Source organism: Rattus norvegicus, chromosome 7 (genome assembly GCF_021556685.1).
Source record: "Rattus norvegicus strain SHRSP/BbbUtx chromosome 7, alternate assembly SHRSP_T2T, whole genome shotgun sequence".
Lineage (NCBI taxonomy): Eukaryota > Metazoa > Chordata > Mammalia > Rodentia > Muridae > Rattus > Rattus norvegicus.
The window spans coordinates 89,427,318-89,451,706 of record NC_141540.1 but is presented as its reverse complement, the minus strand read 5'-3'; the positions used below and the strand labels follow the sequence as shown (position 1 = coordinate 89,451,706).

The following is a 24,389-nucleotide window of genomic DNA, read 5'->3' as shown; positions in this document are numbered from 1 at the left end:
TTAAGACACAATTACAACCAGGAAGTACTATATAGTAGTAGTAATTCTGGAATTATACTGCTCCAGCCTGAGTAGCATTTTAACTACTGAGGCATTACCCCAACATAGGTTCAAGATTATACTTTGCTCCATAGACAGTTTGAGACCTTTTACACATGATAATACATTTAATCTTCCTTCTCATGTTGTTGCAATAATAGCAAAAGGGGCACTAACTGATGCAGGAAGTAGAGCACAGGAAGATTTAAATGTTTGCAAAGTGTTACACTTGCAAAGGAATAGCCAGGATTTAGATTTGAGAGTTTAGTTTCCCATTCCATGATCACTGTATTATGATTTGTGATAAAACTCACTCCAGTTTTCTTTAATCTTATCCCTTAGAAACATCTAAAGCTTCTATTCAAATAACATCTAACAAGTTACACAATTTTACAACAAATGACATCTTTAAGCTGTCCTGTTCCTCTGCCTCATTCAAACTACAAATTTTTAATAACAGTATTTGCTCTTTTCTTTTCTCTTCATCAGTTTCACAACATTTACACATTTCAGAGTGAACATTTGAAACACTTTTTGGGGTCAGAGACAAAGGTCACATATTATGTGTATAAGGCCATAGACGTGTATTGAGCTTTAAGAACAAAGACACCTCACTGACAACTTTGATGTTATCATTTGTATGATTTTTGAACAGCTTGATACTCCATACTAGAGTTTGAAATTTATTCTCTAGCTCTATATGAGTCAGTACATACGTTTGAACTTTTGTAAAGTGGTAAACACCTGCTATTGATAATGAAGTAGCCGCTTCATGTTCATGTGCCCATTATAAAGGAAAGACCACCAGGAAGAAGTTGTGTCCACCCAATATGCACACAAACCCAAATAATTGAGAAATAATTGAGAAAACCTATTTTATGTTAGAAGAACAATGTCAGAACAATGAGATTGATGATGTCCACAGTCTGACCAGAATTCTAAAAATGTAAGAATACCTTTGTTTACATTAATTAAACATGATCACTTATGATAAGTCTGTAGTTAGTGGACATTAAAATTCTTGCCAATTTCCCAAAAGATTTTTTTATTAAAACTTGCTATATTGAAACTTTTTTCTCTAAAATCTTTGTAGTAGTCCAGTAACCCCCCAAGTTTCTGATCATGGTAATTTTTTTCTAGTATATACTCTCAATTATTACATCTCCAATAAACCAGCACAATTTATGATGATCATTGAATCTAGCTTGGTAAAACTTGTCGTTCACAAAATTAGTGATAAATGTTAATGTGAACTAACCTTGCTGAGCTTTTTCAGGGTTAATGTTGAGGAAAGTTTAATAAGATTACTTCCCAAACTGTGCATGGATTTTCCAATGAAATACCCTTAAATCTCATTATCATTTTCATTAGAGAGAAACAAATGAGACTGTTTGAGTTCATAAAGACTGTATTTTACATTTTTACCAACTTATATTTTCAGAGGACAAAACACAATGCCATCGCCTACAGCCATTTACCAAGTTTTCAATTTTAATCAGCCACTGTTCTCTTACAATGTTCCTCAGGACAGTTTTGTGAACAGCTTATTGGTGATGAAAGTTTCCTTCTGTATTTTATGATGTTTCACCCAAAGAAGATAGCAGGACATTTTATTGTTTTCTGTAGCTATCAGCAACGCAATCTATTCATATTGCTCTGAGTTAATCAAATAACCCTTAAGTACTTTTCTATTATTTTATTAGAACAAATTATTTAATAAGAATTTCATTCTCAGTCATGATTTTTAAGTATAACAAAATAAAATATAAAATGATAAAATGAAAACTATCTTATTGATGTTGGATGAGCAAAGCCAACAAAAACTATAAAAAAGTTCAAGAGAATACCAAGAATCAGAAACCCACTTATTTACTCATTTACACATTATCCTCAAAAGTACTCAGGGTAGCCCCACTCCCACCAACCATCGAATTGCTGTATAAGTCTCAGTGAATTCACATGAGCTTTGCTGAGCTGATAGAGGGCCTTATTTACTGGTGTCCTTTGATCTACCAACTAGTCTCCTCCACTCCTGCTTCCTCTACCACTGGGTAACCTGATCACTGAGGGAAGTCATTTGATAGAGATGTTCTGTTTAGAGTTTTATGTTCCAAGGTTGCTCTCTTGGCATAATTTCTGACTGTGTTTTTTTTTTCTATGTGTTCCCATCTGCTGAAGAAGAAAACCTTTCTGATAACAGCTATAGAAATCTCTTAACTATAAGTATAGCAAAATATCTTTAGTAGTCTTTTTTTTTCTTTTCTTTTAGACTAATAGTATTTGGTTTTACCCTAGGTGTCTGGGCAATCCACACTCAGAGACAGGCTCTAAAGGTAAATCAGATATTCTTTGGAGTTACCTGTGGTAACTCCCATAAGTCTGTGCCACCATTGCCCTAGTGTATTTTGCATGCAGGACAGTGTGTAGATAAAAAGTTATGTAGGTAGTATTGCTGTTTATTTTTCTCTTCTGGAACCCTGAAAAGTGTCTTTCTCACAGACCACTAAAACATGGAGATGAATGTTCAATTTAGGCACTAGCTGTACTTTCCCAGTTAAATAAGTTGTGTGTGTGTGTGTGTGTGTGTGTGTGTGTGTGTGTTGTTTTCCAATTCGGGCTTGCTCTCAGTTTGTGGAGAGCTGGGTCATGGGTCATTTGTGGAGAGCTGGGTCATTTGTGGTTTTCCATGGGACCCATTAGTTCAACACCCAGTCCTATTACTGGAAGTCTTGTAACGTGATAAAAATATGGCCAGTTTAGATTTCACCTCTTCCTTATTTGTAATTAATACGAGGATAAGCTTTGTATATTATGGAAATTTTCATTGCACTAGGATTATACACTGCCCCTCAAATCCTTCTCAAATGCTATTAAATTCTATCTATTCACCTAATTTCTTTCTGGAGTTCCATCTTCCCTCTCCCTTCCTAGCTGAATCTCCCATTCTCATCCCCAATACCATTCCAGTATTCCCATAAAATTTATTCTATGTCTAGATCCCAGGTACATGTGTCCCACGTAGTCCCTAACCTCTATACCTAACATCTCCAGGTATATAGGTTGTACCTTTGATACCATTTATTTAATTGCTAATATCTAGATGTAAATGAATATGTACCAGATTTATCTTTCTGGCTCTGGGTACATAACTCATGTTGATATTTTTCTATTTCCATCCACTTACCTGAAAATTTCATGATGACATTTTAAAAATGTTTTTTCAGATTTTAAAATTTTTTATTTGCATTTTAAAAATTGTGCATTTCTGTTATAACACAACTCTTATTCAATATCTAACTCACAGTCTCATATTCTCAAAGATTAATTCAGAACATGTTTGATGCTGTGTTGGTGGGGTTGCCAGCTGGTACAACCACTGAGGAAATCAGTCTGGTGGTTTCTCAGAAAATTGGACATTGTACTACCTGAGGATCCAGCTATACTTCTCCTGGGCATATACCCAAAAGATGCTCCAGCATATAACAAGGACACATGCTCCACTATGTTTATAGCAGCTTTATTTATAATAGCCAGAAGTTGGAAAGAACCCAGAGGAATGGACACAGATAATGTGGTATATTTACACAATAGTACTACTCAGCTATTAAAAACAAGAACTTCAAGAAATTCATAGGCAAATTGATAGGACTAAAAAATATCATCATGAATGAGGTTACCCAGTCAGAAAAGAACACACATGGTATGCTCTCACTGATAAGTGGATATTAGCCCAAAAGCTCAGAATACACAAGATACAATTTACAGACCTCATGAAGCTGAAGAGCAGGGAAGACCGGAGTGTGGATGCTTCAATCCTTCTTAGAAGGGGGGACAAAATACTCATCAGAGGAAATACAGGGACAAAGAGTGGAGCAGGGACTAATGGAAAGGTCTTCCAGAGACTGCCACACATGGGCATCCATCCCAGACACTGTCGCACTTTCTCATCGCGCACCTTGAAGGTCCTGGATGGCATGTAATGCAGACAGGGCTCTAAATGTGTGCCTGCAAGGGGATGTTAAGGATCACTGAGCCCACGATATAGATGTAGAAGTACAGGAAGTTCATTTACAGCTGCCATGAATATGTTCTAAGAAACATGCATCTCTTCCTCCAACAAGAGGATATATTGAAACTGTGGGTCAAAGCCAGACTACAGGAAAGACCCCAAGTATGCCAAATAAGATGGCAGGATTTTGAAAAAATAGTGGGAGTATGTGAAGAGGTTCCTGTCAAAGAGACATTGGTTCCAAAGGAAAGAAAGTCCAGTTGCCTCACAGGCATTGACTATTCCCTGGAAGTAATGCAAATGAACCAAATATGGCTTTCTTCTTTAAAGAGAATACTTAATTTTAGTTACATGGTAAAATGCAGATGTTACAAACCTTGACAAGTAGAGGGAAAAGAAAGTAAATTGAATGATGACTCCATTGTGGGGTGGGAGGGTAAAACATGTGTTTGTGAAACAAAAACGTTTGTGACGTTTCCTTGATTATGGACAGCCATGTTTCTAGCTGCTAACTGGAGATGGTAACCATATGACCTAAGCAATAAATATCCAAAGATGGCATGTTCTCAATATCTGAGACGGAACAAATATTTGGTGTACGTCAATGTATGCTAGAGATTTTTACGAGTCTGGAGTGAGTTAGTAATTGTATTTTGTTTTGAAATTAAAACAATTAGAAAACCCAAGACAAATAAAATAATCAAAAATTATGCTTTGATATTTTATGTGAGTAATACTGTACCTTACTGTATTTTTTACTTAACAAGAAATAATGGTGTAACATTGGGAGGCTGGAAGCTGAAAAAGATGTATGTATAATGACATGATTATTTCTAGAGAAAAAAAAATGATGATAGGTAGAGGAAAAGCAAGGCTTTGTTGATTTTTGTTACTAATCTAATATTATGTGATTTCTTTTAAATCATGTATATGATTTTCTTCCATTAAAATCTAATTAAAATAAAAAAAACATGTATTTCAATCATGAAAATCGTTTTAACAACAATAACATTGACACTCTTATTTAACTTAATTTTATATTCTCTAGGATACCTTGGACACATCTTGAATTTTATTCCCTATTTCACCCCCTCCCATACAGATTTTTTTCTGTCACCAACATGAGAGTTCTTTTCCCTCCTTGGCAGACAGACCTGTAGATGAGAGGGAGAAGCAGGAGAGGCAGAGCAGGCAGTAGAGACAGGGGAGGCAGGAGAAGTAGGAGAGGCAGGAGAGGCAGAGCAGGCAGGAGAGACAGGGGAGGCAGGAGAGGCAGGAGAGACAGGAGAGGCAGGAGAGGCAGGAGAGGCAGGAGAGGCAGGAGAGACAGGGGAGGCAGGAGAAGCAGAAGAGGCAGAGCAGGCAGTAGAGACAGGGGAGGCAGGAGAAGTAGGAGAGGCAGAGCAGGCAGTAGAGAGGGGAGGCAGGAGAAACAGAAGAGGCAGAGCAGACAGTAGAGACAGGGGAGGCAGGAGAAGTAGGAGAGGCAGGAGAGGCAGGAGAGGCAGGGGAGGCAGGGGAGGCAGGAGAGACAGGGGAGGCAGGAGAAGCAGAAGAGGCAGAGCAGGCAGTAGAGACAGGGGAGGCAGGAGAAGTAGGAGAGGCAGAGCAGGCAGTAGAGACAGGGGAGGCAGGAGAAGTAGGAGAGGCAGAGCAGGCAGTAGAGACAGGGGAGGCAGGAGAAGTAGGAGAGGAAGGAGAGGCAGGAGAGGCAGGAGAGGCAGGAGAAGCAGGAGAGGCAGGAGAAGCAGGAGAGGTCTTCCTCATTGGTAGTTCTGATTTTTTCATCAACCTATTTACGTGTAAATGACTGTAGAATGTGCAGTGCGTATTGGCAGCCTTAGCCTCCCTATGATCCACCAGCTTGCTTTTCTTGTTCAATCATTTCTTTTGAATGCAGATAATTTTTCTTACTCATTTCTGCCTTTTTCAATTTTGACATATTTATTTTCTCAGTCTGAGCCATATCTAGTTTGTCAGACATGGTTTCCAGAAGGAGCCAAGCAAGATGTGTGAACAAGAAGAGTCTGATCTGCTCACAGATCTCGGCCAATGTATTACGTTTTCTCTATTCATTCTTCAGTTGAGGGATCTCTAGGTTGTTTCCCGTTTCTGACTCTTAGGAATAGAGAAAATAATGGTTGAGCAAGAGTCCCTGTAGCATGATGAAGCTTTTCTTGGCTATATGCCCAAGATTCATATACCTTAATCTTGAAGTAGATAACTTCCCACCTAGGGGCTGCACAAGTTTGCACTTTCACCAGCAATGGAGGAGTGTTCCTCTTTCTCCACATCCTTGCAATAAGGAGCTGTCACCTATATTATTGATCATTTTGACAGGTGTAAGAAGGAATCTCAAAGTAGTTTGGGTTTGAATTTCTCTGATGGCTCAGGATGTTCAATATTGCTTTAAGTATTTCTTGGCCACTTGAGATTCCTCTATTGAGAATGCTCTGTCTACATCTGTCCTATATATTTAAATTAGTGTGTTTGGTTTTTGGAAATCAAGTCTCTTAATGTCTTTATATTGAATATTAGCCATCTATTAGATGTTGACTTAGTAAGAATCTTTTCGCATTCTGTAGGCTGCTACTTTGTCCAAATAACTGTGTCCCTTAATATACAGAAGCTTCTCAGTTTCATAAAGTACTATTTATTAATTTTATATCTACTGCCGGTACTGCACAGACTCACAGTCATAGCTGAGAGGCTAGAGTTCACAGATACATGCTGGCTCTCTGGCACCTGGGTCCAGCCTTTATAAAGACTGGTGTTGTTTGCTGTACCAAGGTATGCTGGTGTGGAATGACGGTGCCCAACCAAATTGTAGTTCATGAAGTCTACTGGTTCAATGAGTTCAGGGATATCCTCGTTCTCTTCTCTCTATCAGGTTATGTGTACCTAGGTTTATGTATAGTTGTTTTACACCCATTTGCCTTTGAATTTTATGCATTTTGTAGATGTGGATCTATTTGAATGCTTCTAGATGTAGCCATTCAATTTAACCAGCACTATTTTTTCCACTGTACATTTCTGGGTTCTCTATCAAAAATTAGGTACCTATGGGTGTGTTGATTTATAGCTGTATCTTCAAATTTATTCTCCTTATAAATTTGTCTATTTTTGTCCATGGTGATTTTATTACTACAGCTTTGTACTATTTCTTGAGGTTAGCAATGGTAAAGGTAATTCTTCATTGTTCAGGAATTTTTTCCACCATATATATTTTTCTATGTCTGTGTGTGTCTATGTGTGTGTGTTGTGTGTCTATGTGTGTGTTTTGTGTGTCTATGTGTGTGTTTTGTGTGTGTGTGTGTGTGTTCTGTGTGTGTATCTGTGTGTGTGTCTGTGTGTGTGTCTGTGTGTGCACACACGTGCATGTGTTTCCAGGAGATGTTTAGTATTGTCCTTTTAATATCTGTGAAGAAATGTGTAGGAATGTTGATGGGGATTGGACCAAATATGTAGATTGCATTAGGTAGGATGACCACTTTTACCATGTTCATTTTAACAATCCATGAGCACTGGAGGTATTTCCACCTTCTGGTATCTTCTTTAATGTATCAAACACTTAAAATGATTATCACACAAGTCTTACCCTTGCTTGGTTAGATTTAACACAATATATTTTTATGTTATTTGAAGCTATTATGAAAGGTGTTTTCTTGGATTTTCTTTCAGTCTGTTTGTCATTTGGATATAGACAGGCTCCTGATCTTTGTGAGTTACCTTTGCATGTAGCTACGATGCTGAAAGTGTTTATCGGCATAGGAGGAGTACACCTGTGAAATGCATTGATGTCTTCCTCTAAAATTTATATCAGCTTGAACTCCTTCAGTTGTTCTATTACTCTAGCTAAAGCTTCAAGTACTATATGAAATAAATATGGACAAGTTGAATATTGTCTTGTTCCTGAATTTAGTGGAATTGATTGGAATTTCTCTCAATTTAAGTTGGTGCCTACATTGTGTTTACTGCAGTCTGCCTTTGTAATGTTTATCTAGTATATTTATCATGAAGGGATGTAGAACTTCATCAAAAGCCTTGTTTTTATTTTTGCTTTTTTTTACATTTAGTGAGATAATCATATTATTTTTTTCTTTTTTCTTTCTTTTTTTTTTTTTTTTTGTTTTTTCGGAGCTGGGGACCGAACCCAGGGCCTTGCGCTTGCTAGGCAACGCTCTACCACTGAGCTAAATCCCCAGCCCCGATAATCATATTATTATAACTTTTAGTAATTTTTATAAATACTATTTACTGATTTTTGTGTATTGAATCATCTGTGCTTCTCTGGGATAAATCCTCCTTGTTCATGTTGAGCAATCTTATTACATGTTCTTGGATTTTGTTGGAAGATATCTATTGAGTATTTTTGAATCTCTGTTCATTAGGAAAGTTACTCTCTAGAGTAACTAGATTGGATCTTTTTGAGGTTTTGGTACCAGTTTACTTTGTCCTAACAGAATGAATTGTGTGATGTTCCTTCTGTTTCTAATTTTCTGAAAAATTTGAGGGGAATTGGCTATAATACTTCCTTCAAAATCTTGTAGAAATCTCCACCAAAACTATCTGGCCCTGGGCACTTTTTTTTTCTGTTGTGAGACATTTAATGACTTCCCAGGAGTGGCATAGCTGCGTCCTCAGTTAGTGCAATGTACAATTTTCTGAGGAACCTCCAGACTGATTTCCAGAGTGGTTTGCCAGTTTGCAAACCCACCAACAATGGAGGAGTGTTCCTCTTTCTCCACATCCTCATCCTCACCAGCCTCTGTTGTTACCTAAGTTTTTTATCTTAGCCATTCTGACTGGTGTGAGGTGGAATCTCAGGATTATTTTGATTTGCATTTCCCTGGTGACTAAGGATGTTGCACATTTTTTTTTTCAGAGCTGGGGACCGAACTCAGGCACTTGCGCTTGCTAGGCAAGTGCTCTACCACTGAGCCAAATCCCTAACCCCTTACACATTTTTTTTAGGTGCTTCTCAGTCATTCAGCATTCCTCAGCTGTAAATTCTTTGTTTGACTCTATACCCCACTTTTTAATAGGGTTATTCAGCTCTCTGGAGTCTAACTTTGTGAGTCTTTGTATATTTTGGATGTTAGTCCTCTTTCAGATGTAGGATTGTTAAAAATCTTTTCCAAATATGTTGGTTGATGTTTTGTCCTAATGAAAGTGCCCTCTGTTTTACAGAAGCTTTGAAGTTTTATGGGGTCCCATTTGCTGATTCTTGATCTTAGAGCATAAGCCATTGGTGTTTTGTTCAGGAAATTTTCCCCAGTGCCCATGTGATCGAGACTCTTCCCACTTTTTCTTCTATTAGTTTGAGTGTATCTGGCTTGATGTGGAGGTTCTTGATCCACTTAGACTTAAAAGCTTTGTACAGGACAATAAGAATGCATTGATTTGCATTCTTCTACATGCTGACCTCCTTTGAACCAGCAGCATTTGTTGAAAATGCTGTCTTTTTTTTCTATTGGATGGTTTTGGCTCCTTTGTCAAAAATCAAGTGACCATAGTTGTGTGGGTTCATTTCTGGCTCTTCAATTCTATCCCACTGATCTACCTGCCTGTCTCTGTACCAATACCATACAGTTCTTTTTAATCACTGTTGCTCTGTGATACTGACTGAGGGATGGTGATTCCCCAAGAAGTTCTTTTGTTGTTGAGTATAGTTTTTGCTATCCTTTTTTGTTATTCCAGATGAATTTGCAAATTGCTCTTTTTAACTCTATGAAGAGTAGAGTTGGAATTTATATGGTCATTGAAATTTATATTTACATTGAATCTATAGATTACTTTTGGCAAAAATGGACATTTTTACTGTATTAATCCTGCTAATCCATGAGCACTGGAGGCCTTTCCGTCTTCGAGATCGTCTTAATTTCTTTCTTCAGAGACTTGAAGTTCTTTTCACACAGATCTATCACTTGATTGGTTAGAGTCACACCAAGGTATTTTATATTATTTGAAACTATTGTAAAGGGTGTCGTTTCCTTAATTTCTTTCTCAGTCTGTTTATCCTTTGAGTAGAGGATGGCTACTGATTTGTTTGAGTTAATTTTATACCCAGCCACTTAGCTAAAGTTATCAGGCTTAGTAGTTCTCTGGTGGAACTTTTGGGATCACTTAAATATACTATCATATCATCTGCAAATAGTGATATTTTGACTTCTTCTTTTTCGATCTGTATCCCCTTGACCTCCTTTTGTTGTCTGATTGCTCTGGCTAGAACTTCAAGAACTATATTGAATAGGTAGGGAGAGAGTGGGCAGCCTTGTCTAGTCCCTGATTTTAGTGGGATTGCTTCAAGTTTCTCTCCATTTAGTTTAATGTTAGCAACTGGTTTGCTGTATATGGCTTTTACTATGTTTAGGAATGGGCCTTGAATTCCTATTCTTTCCAGGACTTTTATCATGAAGGGGTGTTGAATTTTGTCAAATGCTTTCTCAGCATCTAATGAAATTGTGTGGCTTTTTTCTTTGAGTTTGTTTATATAGTGGATTACATTGATGGATTTTCATATATTAAACCATCCCTGAATCCCTTGAATGAAACCTACTTGATCATGATGGATGATCGTTTTGATGTGTTCTTGGATTCAGTTTTCAAGAATTTTATTGAGATTTTTGTGTAGATATTCATAAGGGAAAATGGTCTGAAGTTCTCTTTCTCTGTTGTACCTTTGTGTGGGTTAGGTATTAGCATAATTGTGGCTTCAGAAAAGAAATTTTGTAGTGCTCTGTTTGTTTCTTTGTGGAATTTTTTGTACAGTATTGGTATGAGATCTTCTATGAAGTTTGATAAAATTCTACACTAAAACCCATTTTGTCCTGGGCTCTTTTTGATTGGGGGACCTTTAATAGCTCCTTTAAATTCTTTAAGAGTTATGGGATGCTTAGATGGTTTGTCTGATTCTGAGTTAACTTTGGGACCTGGTATTTGTCTAGATATTATCTATTTCCTCCAGATTTTCCAGCTTTGTTGAATATAGGCTTTTGTAGTAAGATCTAATGATGATTTCTTTAATTTCCTCAGATTCTGTCTCCCTTTTCCTTTCTGATTTTGTTAATTTGGGCACACTCTCTGTGCCCTCTGGTTAGGGTGGCTAAGGGTTTATCTATTTTGTTGATTTTCACAAAAAAAGAGCTCCTGGTTTTGTTGATTGTTTATATAGTCCTTTTTGTTTCTACTCAGTTGGTTTCAGCCCTGAGTTTGATTATTTTCTACCTTCTACTCCTCTTGGTTGTGTTTGCTTCTTTTTGTTCTAGAGATTTTAGGTTTACTGTCAAGCTCCTAATTTATGACCTCTCTTGTTTCTCTTTGGGGGCACTCAGAGCTATGATTTTTCCTCTTACCATTGCTTTCATTGTGTCCCATAAGTTTGGGTACGTTGTACCTTAATTTTCATTAAATTCTAAAATGTCTTTAATTTCTTTCCTTATTTCTTCTTTGGTCAAGTTATCATTTTTAGAGCATTATTCAACTTCCGTATATATATATATATATATGGACTTTCTGTTTTTGTTGTTGTCATTGTTATTGAAGACCAGCCTTAGTCCGTGGTGAACTGATAGGATGCACGGTATTATTTCAATCTTCTTATATCTGTTGAGGCCTGTTTTGTGACCTACCAATGGTCAATTTTGGAGAAGGCACTGTGAAGTGCTGAGAAGAAGGTATATTCTTTTGTTTTAGGATGAAATATTCTACAAATTTCTGTTAAGTCCATTTGGCTTATGACTTCTGTTAGTTTCTCAATGTCACTGTTTAATTTCTGTTTCCATGATATGACCATTGATGACAGTGGAGTGTTGACATCTCCTACTATTATTGTGAGAGGTGCAATGTGTGCTTTGAGTTAGAGTAAGGTCTCTTTTATGAATATAGGTGCCCTTTTATTTGGAGTATTTAGCGTTGCCAGTTCATCTTGGTGGATTTTTTTTTTTTTTTGATAAATATGAAGTGACCTTCCTTGTCTTTTTTGATAACTTTTTTTGAAGGTCAAATTTACTCAATATTAAAATGGCAACTTCAGCCTGCTTCTTTGGACCATTTGCTTGGAAATTTGTTTTCCAATCTTTTACTCTGAGGTAGTGTCTGTCTTTGTCAGTAAAGTATGTTTCTTGTACGTAGCAAAATGCTGGGTCCTCTTTAGGTTTCCAATCTGTTAGTCTATGTCTTTTTATTGGGGAATTGAGTCCATTGATATTAAGAGGCATTAATGAATAGTGATTGTTGCTTCCTGTTACTTTTTTTTGTAGAGTTGGAATTATGTCTGTGTGTCTCTCTTCTATTGATGTTGTTGCAAGGAGATTATTTTCTTGCTTTTTCTAGGGTGTAGTTTCCCTCCTTGTGTTGGAGTTTTCCATCTATTATCCTTTGTAGGTCTGAATTTGTAGAAAGATATTGTGTAAATTTGGTTTTGCCATGGAATATCTTAGTTTCTCCAACTATACCAGTTGAGAATTTTGCTGGATGTAGTAGCCTTGGCTGGCATTTGTGTTCTCTTAGAACCTGTATGACATCTGCCCAGGATCTTCTGACTTTCATAGTCTCTGGTGAGAAGTCTGGTGTAATTCTGATAGGTCTGCCTTTATATGTTAATTGACCTTTTTTCCTTACTGCTTTTAAAATTCTTTCCTTGTTTTGTATATTTGGTCTTTTGACTATCATGAATAGGAGGAATTTCTTTTCTGGTCCAATCTATTTGGAGTTCTGTAGGCTTCTTGTATGTTTATGGGCATCTTTTTCTTTAGCATAGGGAAGTTTTCTTCTATAATTTTGTTTCAGATATTTACTGGCCCTTTAATTTGTGAGTATTCACTCACTTCTATACTTATTATCCTTAGGTTTGATCTTCTCATTTGTGTCCTGGATTTCCTGGATGTTTTGTGCTAGGATCTTTTTGCATTTTATATCATCTTTGATGGTTGTGTCGATGTTTTCTGTGGTATCTTCTGCTTCTGAGATTCTTTCTTGTATTCTGTTGGTGATACTTGCATTTATCACTCCTGATACCTTACCTAGGTTTTCTATCTCCAGGGTTGTTGCCCTTTGTGCTTTTTTATTGTTTCTATTTCCATTTTTAAATACTGGATGCTTTTGTCTATTTCCTTCACCTGTTTGGTTGTATTTTCCTGTAATTCTTTATGGGATTCTTTAAGGTAGTTTTGTGTTCCTCTTTAAGGTTCTCTATTTGTTTTCTTGTGCTGTTCTGTATTTCTTTAAGGAAGTTATTTATGTTCTTAAAGTCCTCCATCATTATCATCATCACCATCATAAAATGTGATTTTAAATCCAAATCTTGCTTTCTGGTGTATTTAGATATCCAGTATTTTATTTGGTTGAAGAACTGGGCTCTGATGATGCCAAGTATTCTTGGTTTCTGTTGTATAGTGAAAGACCCCCGGAGAGGACCTTTCCCTCAGGAGGAGTCCCAAGCGCCCAATGACCGAGCCGAGTCCACTCGGATGCAATCAGCAAGAGGGTTTATTGGAAAACACAGGTACCTGCGGGCACACAGTCTCTTCGGAGGACTTGCGCCGCCCAGCAGCTCCAGCATGGGGCTTTTATAGGGATTGGGGAAGCAGAAGCGGGCGTACAGAAGCAGATGCATAGTTACGGGGACTGGTGGATTCAAACGAGGCACATAGACATGTTCACATATGGTTGGCTATTTCACATGATGAGGTAATAAGGTATAGCTACACACATTGGCAGGTTTGGGGCATCCTGGATTTCGGGGGCTGGGGGCTTATCTCTTCCTGCCAGGTGGCCTGTGAGTCAGATCCGGTACTCCTGGTCTGTTCTGCATTCCTTTCCTTTTATGGTCTGTTAGTTCTAGCGGCAGGGCGGGGCTGCCTGGACTTGCTTTTCACAGTGTTTAGCCCTGAGTCTGAATTTAAAACTTATTCTTTTAACTTCATATTTTTAAACCTCAAATCTGTATAATTTTCCTTTCAATAGGTCCCTGCATTTGCCTCTCACTATCATGTTGTCTCTGGTATTGGCATGTCTTGCTGACTATGAAAGTGGCTTGGCCGTCCTGTAGGCCTGTGTGTCAGCATTCCTGTAGGCCTGTTTTCTTTCATCTAGATATGGGAACAGAGAGCTCTGTTCTCAGATGTGTAGGTGCTCCTGGTGACTGGCTTTCAACTCTTGGTGCAGGCAGAAACCTGAAGCGTCCTGCCCCTGACTGCTCCTAGTTTCCTTTGTCAGGGGGCACAGATGGCAGCAGGTGATTTCCTCTTGGGTCTGGAATGTGAACAGAAAATATTTGTCTCCTCTGGCTTCTCAGGAGTGTCCACACTTCTGAGGGTCCAGCTCTCTCCCCAACAGGATTTGGGTGCAGGGAGCTGTGATATTGGTTCATTTCATTTCTGGACGTAGCCAGAAACCATAATCTTTTTGATGATCCAGATTTTATTCCCCTCCTGGTTCACCCTCTGACTGTTCCACATCCCATACTTCCTCCCCCAGTCCCTATGAGGATGTCTCCACCCATCCTATCACATATCCCCACTACCTGGGGCCTCCAGTCTCTTGAGGGCTAGGTGTATCTTCTCTGATTAAGTCCAGATCTGGCAGTCCTCTGCTGTGTATATGCTGGGGGACACATATCAACTAGTGTATGCTACCTGGTTGGTGGTCCAGTGTCTGAGAGATCCCAGGGGTCCAGGTTAGTTGAGACTGCTGATTCTCCTACAGGGTTGCTCTCCTACTCAGCTTTGTCCAGTTTTTCCCTAATTCAACTACAGGAGTTAGCATCTTCTGTCCATTTGTTGGGTATAAATATCTTCATGTGTTCTACCTGCTTTTGGGGCCTTTCGAAGGGCAGCCATGATAGGCCCCCCCCTTTTTTTTTTTTAACTTGAGTATTTCTTATATACATTTCGAGTGTTATTCCCTTTCCCGGTTTCCGGGCAAACATCCCCCTCCCCCCTCCCCTTCCTTATGGGTGTTCCCCTCCCAACCCTCCCCCCATTGCCGCCCTCCCCCCATAGACTAGTTCACTGGGGGTTCAGTCTTAGCAGGACCCAGTGCTTCCCCTTCCACTGGTGCTCTTACTAGGATATTCATTGCTACCTATGGGGTCAGAGTCCAGGGTCAGTCCATGTATAGTCTTTAGGTAGTGGCTTAGTCCCTGGAAGCTCTGGTTGCTTGGCATTGTTGTACTTTTGGGGTCTCGAGCCCCTTAAAGCTCTTCCAGTTCTTTCTCTGATTCCTTCAATAGGGGACCTATTCTCAGTTCAGTGGTTTGCTGCTGGCATTCGCCTCTGTATTTGCTGTATTCTGGCTGTGTCTCTCAGGAGAGATCTACATCCGGCTCCTGTCGGTCTGCACTTCTTTGCTTCATCCATCTTGTCTAATTGGGTGGCTGTATATGTATGGATAGGCCCCCTTTTTGTGAGTACTCCATACCCTCAGTAATAGTGTCAGGCCTTGGGGTATCCGCTTGATCTGGATCTCAATTTGGGCCTGCCACTGGATCTTGAACAAAATCATCATTCAACTTGATCAAGTAGGTTTCTTCCCAGAGATGCAAAGATGGTTCAATATACCAAAATCTATTAATATAATCTACTATATAAACAAATTCAAAGAAAAAAAACACATTATCATCTCCTTAGATGCTCAAAAAGCATTTGACAAAATATAACACCCCTTCATGTTCAAAGCATTGGAGAAATTAGGAATTCAAGGTTCATACCTAGACATAATAAAAGTAATTTAGTGCCAACTAACAGCCAATATCAAGTTAAATGGAGAGATACTTAAAACAGTACAATTGAAATCAGGGACAAAACAAGGACGGCCACTTTACCCATCTCTACCACTTAGATTTCTAGCTAGAACAATAAGACATGAAAAGAGATCAAAGGAATACAAATTGGCAAAGAAAAAGGAGAGGTATCACTCTTTGCAGATGATATGATAGTGTATATAAGCGAGCCCAAAAATTCTACCAGGGAAGTTCTCCAGCTGATAAACAACTTCAGTGGATGGATATAAATTAATGGGGTCCCCTTTGGAGGATTTAAAGAAAGGGTTGAAGAAGCTGAAGGGGTTTGTAAACCCATAAGAACAACAATACCAACCAACCAGAGCTCCCAGGGTCTAAACCACTACTCAAAAACTACACATGGATAGACCCATGGCTCCAGCTGCATATGTAGCAGAGGATGGCCTTGTAGTGCACCAATGGGAGGAGAAGCTCTTGGTCTTGCCAAGGCTGGATCCCCCAGTGTAGGGAAATATAAGGATGGGTAGATGGGAACAGGGAGTGGTTGGGAGAGGGAACACTTTTATGGAAGAAAAGGAGGGAGTGGGATAAGGGCCTTATGGACAAGAAACCAGGAAAAGGAAGAACATTTGAAATGTAAATAAAAATATCTAATAAAAATAAAACTAATTCAAATCCGTAGCCTTCCTTTATACAATCGATAAAGAGGTTGAGAAAGAAATTAGAGAAGTAGCTTCCTTCTCAATAGCCACAAAAATATAAAATATCTTGGGGTAACTCTAACCAAACATGTGAAAGATCTATATGACAATAACTTCAAGTGTCTCAAGAAAGAAATTGAAGATCTCAGGAAATGTAGAGATAGCCCATGATCATGAATTCATAGAATTAACACAGTAAAAATGCTCATCCTACCAAAGGCAATTTACAGATTCAGCACAATCCCCATCAAAATCCCAACACTATTCTCCAAAGACATGGAATGAGCAATTATGAAATTCATCTGGAAAAAAACCCACAGAATAGTGAAAACAATTTTTAACAATAAAAGAACTTTTGGGAGATTCAACATCACTAACTTCAAGCTATACTACAAAGCAATAGTGATTAAACCTGCATGGTATTGGTACAGAAACAGACACGTTGATCAATGGAATAGAATTGAAGAACCAGAAATAAAACCACACACTTATGGACATTTTATCTTTGACAAAGAAGCCAAAAGTATACAGTGGAAAAAACAAAGCATCTTCGATATATTTGTTTATTGCTAATTTGACCAATTTTTCATTCAACATAGGCTTCTTCAGTTTCCATGAGATTGCAATGTCTTTCTTTGTTGTTTCTGTTGTTGATATCCAGCTTTAGTCTGTAGATGTCTGCTGGTGTGCAAAATGTTATTTCAAATTTCTTATACCTGTGGAGACTTGCTTGTCATTAGATTATATGGTTAGTTATGAAGAAAGTTCAATGAGGTGAAGAAAAGAAGGTATATTCTTTTGTGCTTGGGTGAAATATATTGTAAGTCTTTTTGGTTTATAACATCTATTAGTGTAGGTTTATAGGTTCCCATGTCCACTCTGCCACGGGGCTTGGCTGCTCAGGGAGGCAGGCTGGTGGAAGTCGACCAAGCTTACCCCATGCTGTGGCAGGGTAGGTGTCAGGCTGTGGGAAACTGCAGGACACTACTCCAGTTGTGGGGAAGCAGGGTGAGGAAGCACAGTCTGAGGCACTGCTGGAGCTGACGTGGGGATCTCTGGGCCTGTAAAAGGGCTGTGCCATCTGATTCTCAGGACCTTGGACATCCAGAGAACACTGGAATGCTACGGAAAATTTGAGAATGTAATGGGGGCCCACATGCTGTGTCAAGCCTGGAAGTAAGGGCTGAAAGGGGGGGACTCCGGCTGATCCCACAGGATAGTCTTTGGCCTGATGGCAGTGTCAGGCTTGATGGTGGTGGCTGGGAACTCAGGGAAACTTTCTTTGGGAGATTAGAAGGCGGCTCTATAAGCAAATATTCTGTAGGCCTTCACTATGACTCCCCATTGAGGACCCCAATGAAAAGAGACATTCTGCGGTTTTAAGGCATTTATTGTCATGGCAGAAAATAGATCTGTAAGACTGTACCCCACTTCTTATGGTCCACCTGAGATTAAACGCCTTTTGCTAAAGCAAAAGGATATACCTTCTTCTCAGCTCCTCATGGTACTTTCTCCAAAATTGACCATATAATTGGTCAAAAACGGGCCTCAACAGGTACAGAAAGATACAAATAATCCCATGCGTGCTATCAGACCACCACGGCCTAAAACTGGTCTTCAATAACAATAAGGGAAGAATGCCCACATATACGTGGAAATTGAACAATGCTCTACTCAATGATAACCTGGTCAAGGAAGAAATAAAGAAAGAAATTAAAGACTTTTTAGAATGTAATGAAAATGAAGGTACAACATACCCAAACTTATGGGACACAATGAAAGCTGTGCTAAGAGGAAAACTCATAGCGCTGAGTGCCTGCAGAAAGAAACAGGAAAGAGCATATGTCAGCAGCTTGACAGCACACCTAAAAGCTCTAGAACAAAAAGAAGCAAATACACCCAGGAGGAGTAGAAGGCAGGAAATAATCAAACTCAGAGCTGAAATCAACCAAGTAGAAACAAAAAGGACCATAGAAAGAATCAACAGAACCAAAAGTTGGTTCTTTGAGAAAATCGACAAGATACATAAATCCTTAGCAAGACTAACAAGAGGACACAGAGAGTGGATCCAAATTAACAAAATCAGAAATGAAAAGGGAGACATAACTACAGATTCAGAGGAAATTCAAAAAATCATCAGATCTTACTATAAAAACCTATATTCAACAAAACTTGAAAAACTACAGGAAATGGACAATTTCCTAGACAGATACCAGGTACCGAAGTTAAATCAGGAACAAATAAACCAGTTAAACAACCCCATAACTCCTAAGGAAATAGAAGCAGTCATTAAAGGCCTCCCAACCAAAAAGAGCCCAGGTCCAGACGGGTTTAGTGCAGAATTCTATCAGACCTTCATAGAAGACCTCATACCAATATTATCCAAACTATTCCACAAAATTGAAACAGATGGAGCAATACCAAATTCCTTCTATGAAGCCACAATTACTCTCATACCTAAACCACACAAAGACACAACAAAGAAAGAGAACTTCAGACCAATTTCCCTTATGAATATCAGCGCAAAAATACTCAATAAAATTCTGGCAAACCGAATCCAAGAGCACATCAAAACAATCATCCACCATGATCAAGTAGGCTTCATCCCAGGCATGCAGGGATGGTTTAATATACGGAAAACCATCAACATGATCCATTATATAAACAAACTGAAAGAACAAAACCACATGATCATTTCATTAGATGCTGAGAAAGCATTTGACAAAATTCAACACCCCTTCATGATAAAAGTCCTGGAAAGAATAGGAATTCAAGGCCCATACCTAAACATAGTAAAAGCCATATACAGCAAACCAGTTGCTAACATTAAACTAAATGGAGAGAAACTTGAAGCAATCCCACTAAAATCAGGGACTAGACAAGGCTGCCCACTCTCTCCCTACTTATTCAATATAGTTCTTGAAGTTCTAGCCAGAGCAATCAGACAACAAAAGGAGGTCAAGGGGATACAGATCGGAAAAGAAGAAGTCAAAATATCACTGTTTGAAGATGATATGATAGTATATTTAAGTGATCCCAAAAGTTCCACCAGAGAACTACTAAAGCAAAAAACAACTTCCGCAAAGTGGCTGGGTATAAAATTAACTCAAATAAATCAGTTGCCTTCCTCTACACAAAAGAGAAACAAGCCGAGAAAGAAATTAGGGAAACAACACCTTTCATAATAGACCCAAATAATATAAAGTACCTCGGTGTGACTTTAACCAAGCAAGTAAAAGATTTGTACAATAAGAACTTCAAGACTCTGAAGAAAGAAATTGAAGAAGTCCTCAGAAGATGGATAGATCTCCCATGCTCATGGATTGGCAGGATTAATGTAGTAAAAATGGCCATTTTACCAAAAGCAATCTACAGATTCAGTGCAATCTCCATCAAAATACCAATCCAATTCTTCAAAGAGTTAGCAGAACAATTTGCAAATTCATCTGGAATAGCAAAAAACCCAGGATAGCTAAAACTATCCTCAACAATAAAAGGACTTCAGGGGGAATCACTATCCCTGAACTCAAGCAGTATTACAGAGCAATAGTGAGAAAAACTGCATGGTATTGGTACAGAGACAGACAGATAGACCAATGGAACAGAATTGAAGACCCAGAAATGAACCCACACACCTATGGGCAATTGATTTTTGGCAAAGGAGCGAAAACCATGAAATGGAAAAAAGACAGCATTTTCAGCAAATGGTGCTGGTTCAACTGGAGGTCAACATGCAAAAGAATGCAGATCGATCCATGCTTATCACCCTGTACAAAGCTTAAGTCCAAGTGAATCAAGGACCTCCACCTCAAACCAGACACACTCAAACTAATAGAAGAAAAACTAGAGAAGCATCTGGAACACATGGGCACTGGAAAAAATTTCCTAAACAAAACACCAATGGCTTATGCTCCAAGATCAAGAATCGACAAATGGGATCTCATAAAACTGCAATCTTCTGTAAGGCAAAGGACACTGTGGTTAGGACAAAACGGCAACCAACAGATTGGGAAAAGATCTTTACCAATCCTACAACAGATAGAGGCCTTATATCCAAAATATACAAAGAACTCAAGAAGTTAGACCGCAGGGAGACAAATAACCCTATTAAAAAATGAATTCACAGCTGAGGAATGCAGAATGGCTGAGAAACACCTAAAGAAATGTTCAACATCTTTAGTCATAAGGGAAATGCAAATCAAAACAACCTTGAGATTTCACCTCACACCAGTGAGAATGGCTAAGATCAAAAACTCAGGTGACAGCAGATGCTGGCGAGGATGCGGAGAAAGAGGAACACTCCTCCATTGTTGGTGGGATTGCAGACTGGTACAACCATTCTGGAAATCAGTCTGGAGGTTCCTCAGAAAATTGGACATTGAACTGCCTGAGGATCCAGCTATACCTCTCTTGGGCATATACCCAAAAATGCCCCAACATATAAAAAAGTCACGTGCTCCACTATGTTCATCGCAGCCTTATTCATAATAGCCAGAAGCTGGAAAGAACCCAGATGCCCTTCAACAGAGGAATGGATACAGAAAATGTGGTACATCTACACAATGGAATATTACTCAGCTATCAAAAACAATGACTTTATGAAATTCGTAGGCAAATGGTCGGAACTGGAAAATATCATCCTGAGTGAGGTATCCCAATCACAGAAAAACACACATGGTATGCACTCATTGATAAGTGACTATTAGCCCAAATGCTTGAATTACCCTAGATGCCTAGAACAAATGAAACTCAAGACGTATGATCAAAATGTGGATGCTTCACTCCTTCTTTAAAAGGGGAACAAGAATACCCTTGGCATGGAATAGAGAGGCAAAGATTAAAACAGACACAGAAGGAACACCCATTCAGAACCTGCCCCACATGTGGCCCATGCATATACAGCTATCCAATTAGACAAGATGGATGAAGCAAAGAAGTGCAGGCCGACAGGAGCCGGATGTAGATCTCTCCCAAGAGACACAGCCAGAATACAGCAAATACAGAGGCGAATGCCAGCAGCAAACCACTGAACTGAGAATAGGTCCCCTATTGAAGGAATCAGAGAAAGAACTGGAAGAGCTTGAAGGGGCTCGAGACCCCATATGTACAACAATGCTAAGCAACCAGAGCTTCCAGGGACTAAGCCACTACCTAAAGACTATACATGGACTGACCCTGGACTCTGACCTCATAGGTAGCAATGAATATCCTAGTAAGAACACCAGTGGAAGGGGAAGCCCTGGGTCCTGCTAAGACTAATCCCCCAGTGAACTAGACTGGTGGGGGGAGGGCGGCAATGGGGGGAGGATGGGGAGGGGAACACCCATGAAGAAGGAGAGGGGGGAGGGGGATGTTTGCCCGGAAACCGGGAAAGGGAATAACCCTCGAAATGTATATAAGAAATACTCAAGTTAATAAAAACAACTGTTAGGTTATAAAAAAAAAAAAAAGAAGGAATGTCTGGAAAGCAAAGTTCATTGGCTTAGTTGCCATGCCTTTAGGTACCTCATAATGGGGATCAGTCTTGAGCCTACATGATCTATGATCACGTCTTCTACCTGTGGAGGGTCTTGGGGCCTTGCCCTTAAGTGACTGATGGTCACACTTCTATGGAGGGTTGCAGCTAGTGATGGGCTTGGTTTTCTGGGAGTGAGGAGAAACATCTACTGCCCCTTTCTGGGTCACCGGAGTTTTAAGATTCTGCTCAACTGGGAACCAGAGTACTTTTCACTGTCCCACATATTAGATCTCTTTTTCTAATTTTTGCTTGGATTATCTAGTGCTGAGAATGGGTAGAGAAGTCTTGTACTGTCAGTTTGCTAGGATCAATATGCAATTTAGGTTGATGTGGTATTTCCTTTTGAAACGTACATTCTCTTGAGTTTGAGGTATACATGTTAAAAATTGAAATGTCATCCTGGTAGATTTTTGACCTTTGATGAATATGTATTGTCCTTACTTATCTTATCTGATTAGTTTTGGCCTGAAGCCTATTTTGTAAGATTTTAAAATGGGTGATTTGCTTGGGATATATTTTTCCAACTCTTGATCCTGAGGTGATGTTTATCTTTAATGTGAAGTCTGTAACTATTGTGCAGCAAAAGGAAGGGTTTAGGATTTGCATCATTTTTTTTTAGTCTCTGTCTTTTTATTGAGAAATTGAAGCTGTTGATATTGAAAGAATTATTAACTTATACTTGTATACTTGTTGATTTCTGTTATTTTGTTGTTTTATTATCGATATTGTTGTCGATGATGGTGATGCTAGTGACTGTGGTTTGTGTGTGCACTTGCCTTCTTTTGATTTTTCTGGTCTAGAATTACTTGTTCTCTGCTTTTTTCTGTTGTTTATTATTGTCATTAACCTACTTAGCAGTTTTGCTTCTAGCCCTTTTTGTAGGTCTAGATTTGTACATAGATATTCTTTAAATTTGGCTTTATCATTTCTATCTATGAAAATGGAATATTTTGATAAGTATGGTAGTCTGGGCTGGCATCTGTGGTCACTTAGAGACTGCAGCACATCTGTACATGTTCTTCTACCTCATAGTGTTTGCACTAAGAAATCCTGTAATTCTTATAGGTCATATATATATATACATGTGTGTGTGTGTCTTTTCTTGCAGCTTTTAATATTTTTTCTTTTATTGCATATTTAATGTTTTGATCATTATGTGGCTAGCAGACTTTCATTTCTGGTCCAGTCTATTTGGTATTCTGTATGCATCTTGTACCCTTATAGGCATCTCCTTGTTTAGGTTAGGAAAATTTTTCTTTGAGTTTTTAAAAAAAATAATTTGTAGGTCTTTGAGTTGGGTCTTTTCTTTTCTCTATTCACATTATTTTTAGATTTGTTTGGTCTTTTCAGTCTGTCCCAGATTTCCTGGACATTTTGTGTCAGAAGTTTTCTAGATTTAGCATTTTCTTTGACTACTATATCAATTTTTCAATCATAACTTCAAAGCTTGATATTCCTTCTTCCATTTCCTATATGCTGTTCATGAAGGTTGTCCATGTAGCTCCAGTTTGAATTCCCAAATTTTTAATTTCCAAAACTCCCTGAGTTTGTGTTCATTTTTTTATTAATTCAATTTCTGTCTTTAGTTTTGAACAGTTTTGTTTCTTTACTTAGAGTTTTACTTTTGTAAACAGACACCATGACCAAGAGAACTCTTATAAAAATATTTAATTGGCTTACAGGTTCAGAGGATCAGTCCATAATCATCAAGGCAGACGCATGAATGCTCCCAGGCAGGCATGATGGTAGAAGAGCTGGGAGTTCTATATCTTGTTCTAAAGCACACAGTCTTCCAGGGAGCTAGGATGAAGGTCTGAAAGCCCACATCCAAAATGGCACACTTCCTCTAACAAGGCCACATCTTCTAATAGTGCTATTCCCTGGGCCAATCATTTTCAAACCACCATATCTCCTTTCACTGCTTGTGGTTTTTGTTTGTTTGTTTGTTTCATTGAGAGATTTATTCATTTTCTCAAGGGTCTGTGACATCTTCATACAGGGTGCTTTATTGGGGGGGGACTTCAGCTATGTTGGTATGTTCTGTGTCTACTGTGGTAGAGTATCTGGGCTACAGTGGAAACATATTGTCTTGGTTGTTATTGCCTGTGTCCTAAACTAGTGTCTAATCATCTGAGTTTGGAGTGATTATAAGTCTGGGTGATACCTTGTTTTGTCTAGGTTCAGGGAGTGTTTTGTTTGTTTGTTTGTTTATTTATTTATTTATTTTCCTTACTTCCTAGACTTTAGGAGAGTGTAGTAGCTGTGTGCTCTCAGGTAGACAAATTTCTATGGCCGGCTTTTGCCTTGCCCAACTGATGTGTTTCCAGAGTACATCTACTGGTCTTGGAAGTTGAGATGAAGAGATTGGTTGAGGGGAAA

At 38.7% G+C, this 24,389-nt stretch overlaps 2 protein-coding genes across 2 annotated transcripts in view; one reads left to right on the top strand and one right to left on the bottom strand.

The window, feature by feature from the left end:
* Csmd3 (CUB and Sushi multiple domains 3) overlaps nucleotides 1–24,389 on the top strand; it is a 1,310,498-nt gene that overhangs the window by 269,241 nt on the left and 1,016,868 nt on the right. The gene's annotated exons all lie outside the window — the stretch shown is intronic.
* Nucleotides 5,898–6,062, bottom strand: Tmsb4xl1 ((thymosin beta 4, X-linked like 1). The gene has a single exon (XM_087559929.1). It carries the CDS (start codon nucleotides 6,030–6,032, stop codon nucleotides 5,898–5,900), a length of 135 nt encoding a protein of 44 aa, XP_087416055.1. The 5' UTR covers nucleotides 6,033–6,062.

Excerpts from the sequence above, each read along its gene's own strand:
- Tmsb4xl1 (XM_087559929.1), bottom strand. The coding sequence starts at position 6,032 with ATGTCTGACAAACTAGATATGGCTCAGACTGAGAAAATAAATATGTCA.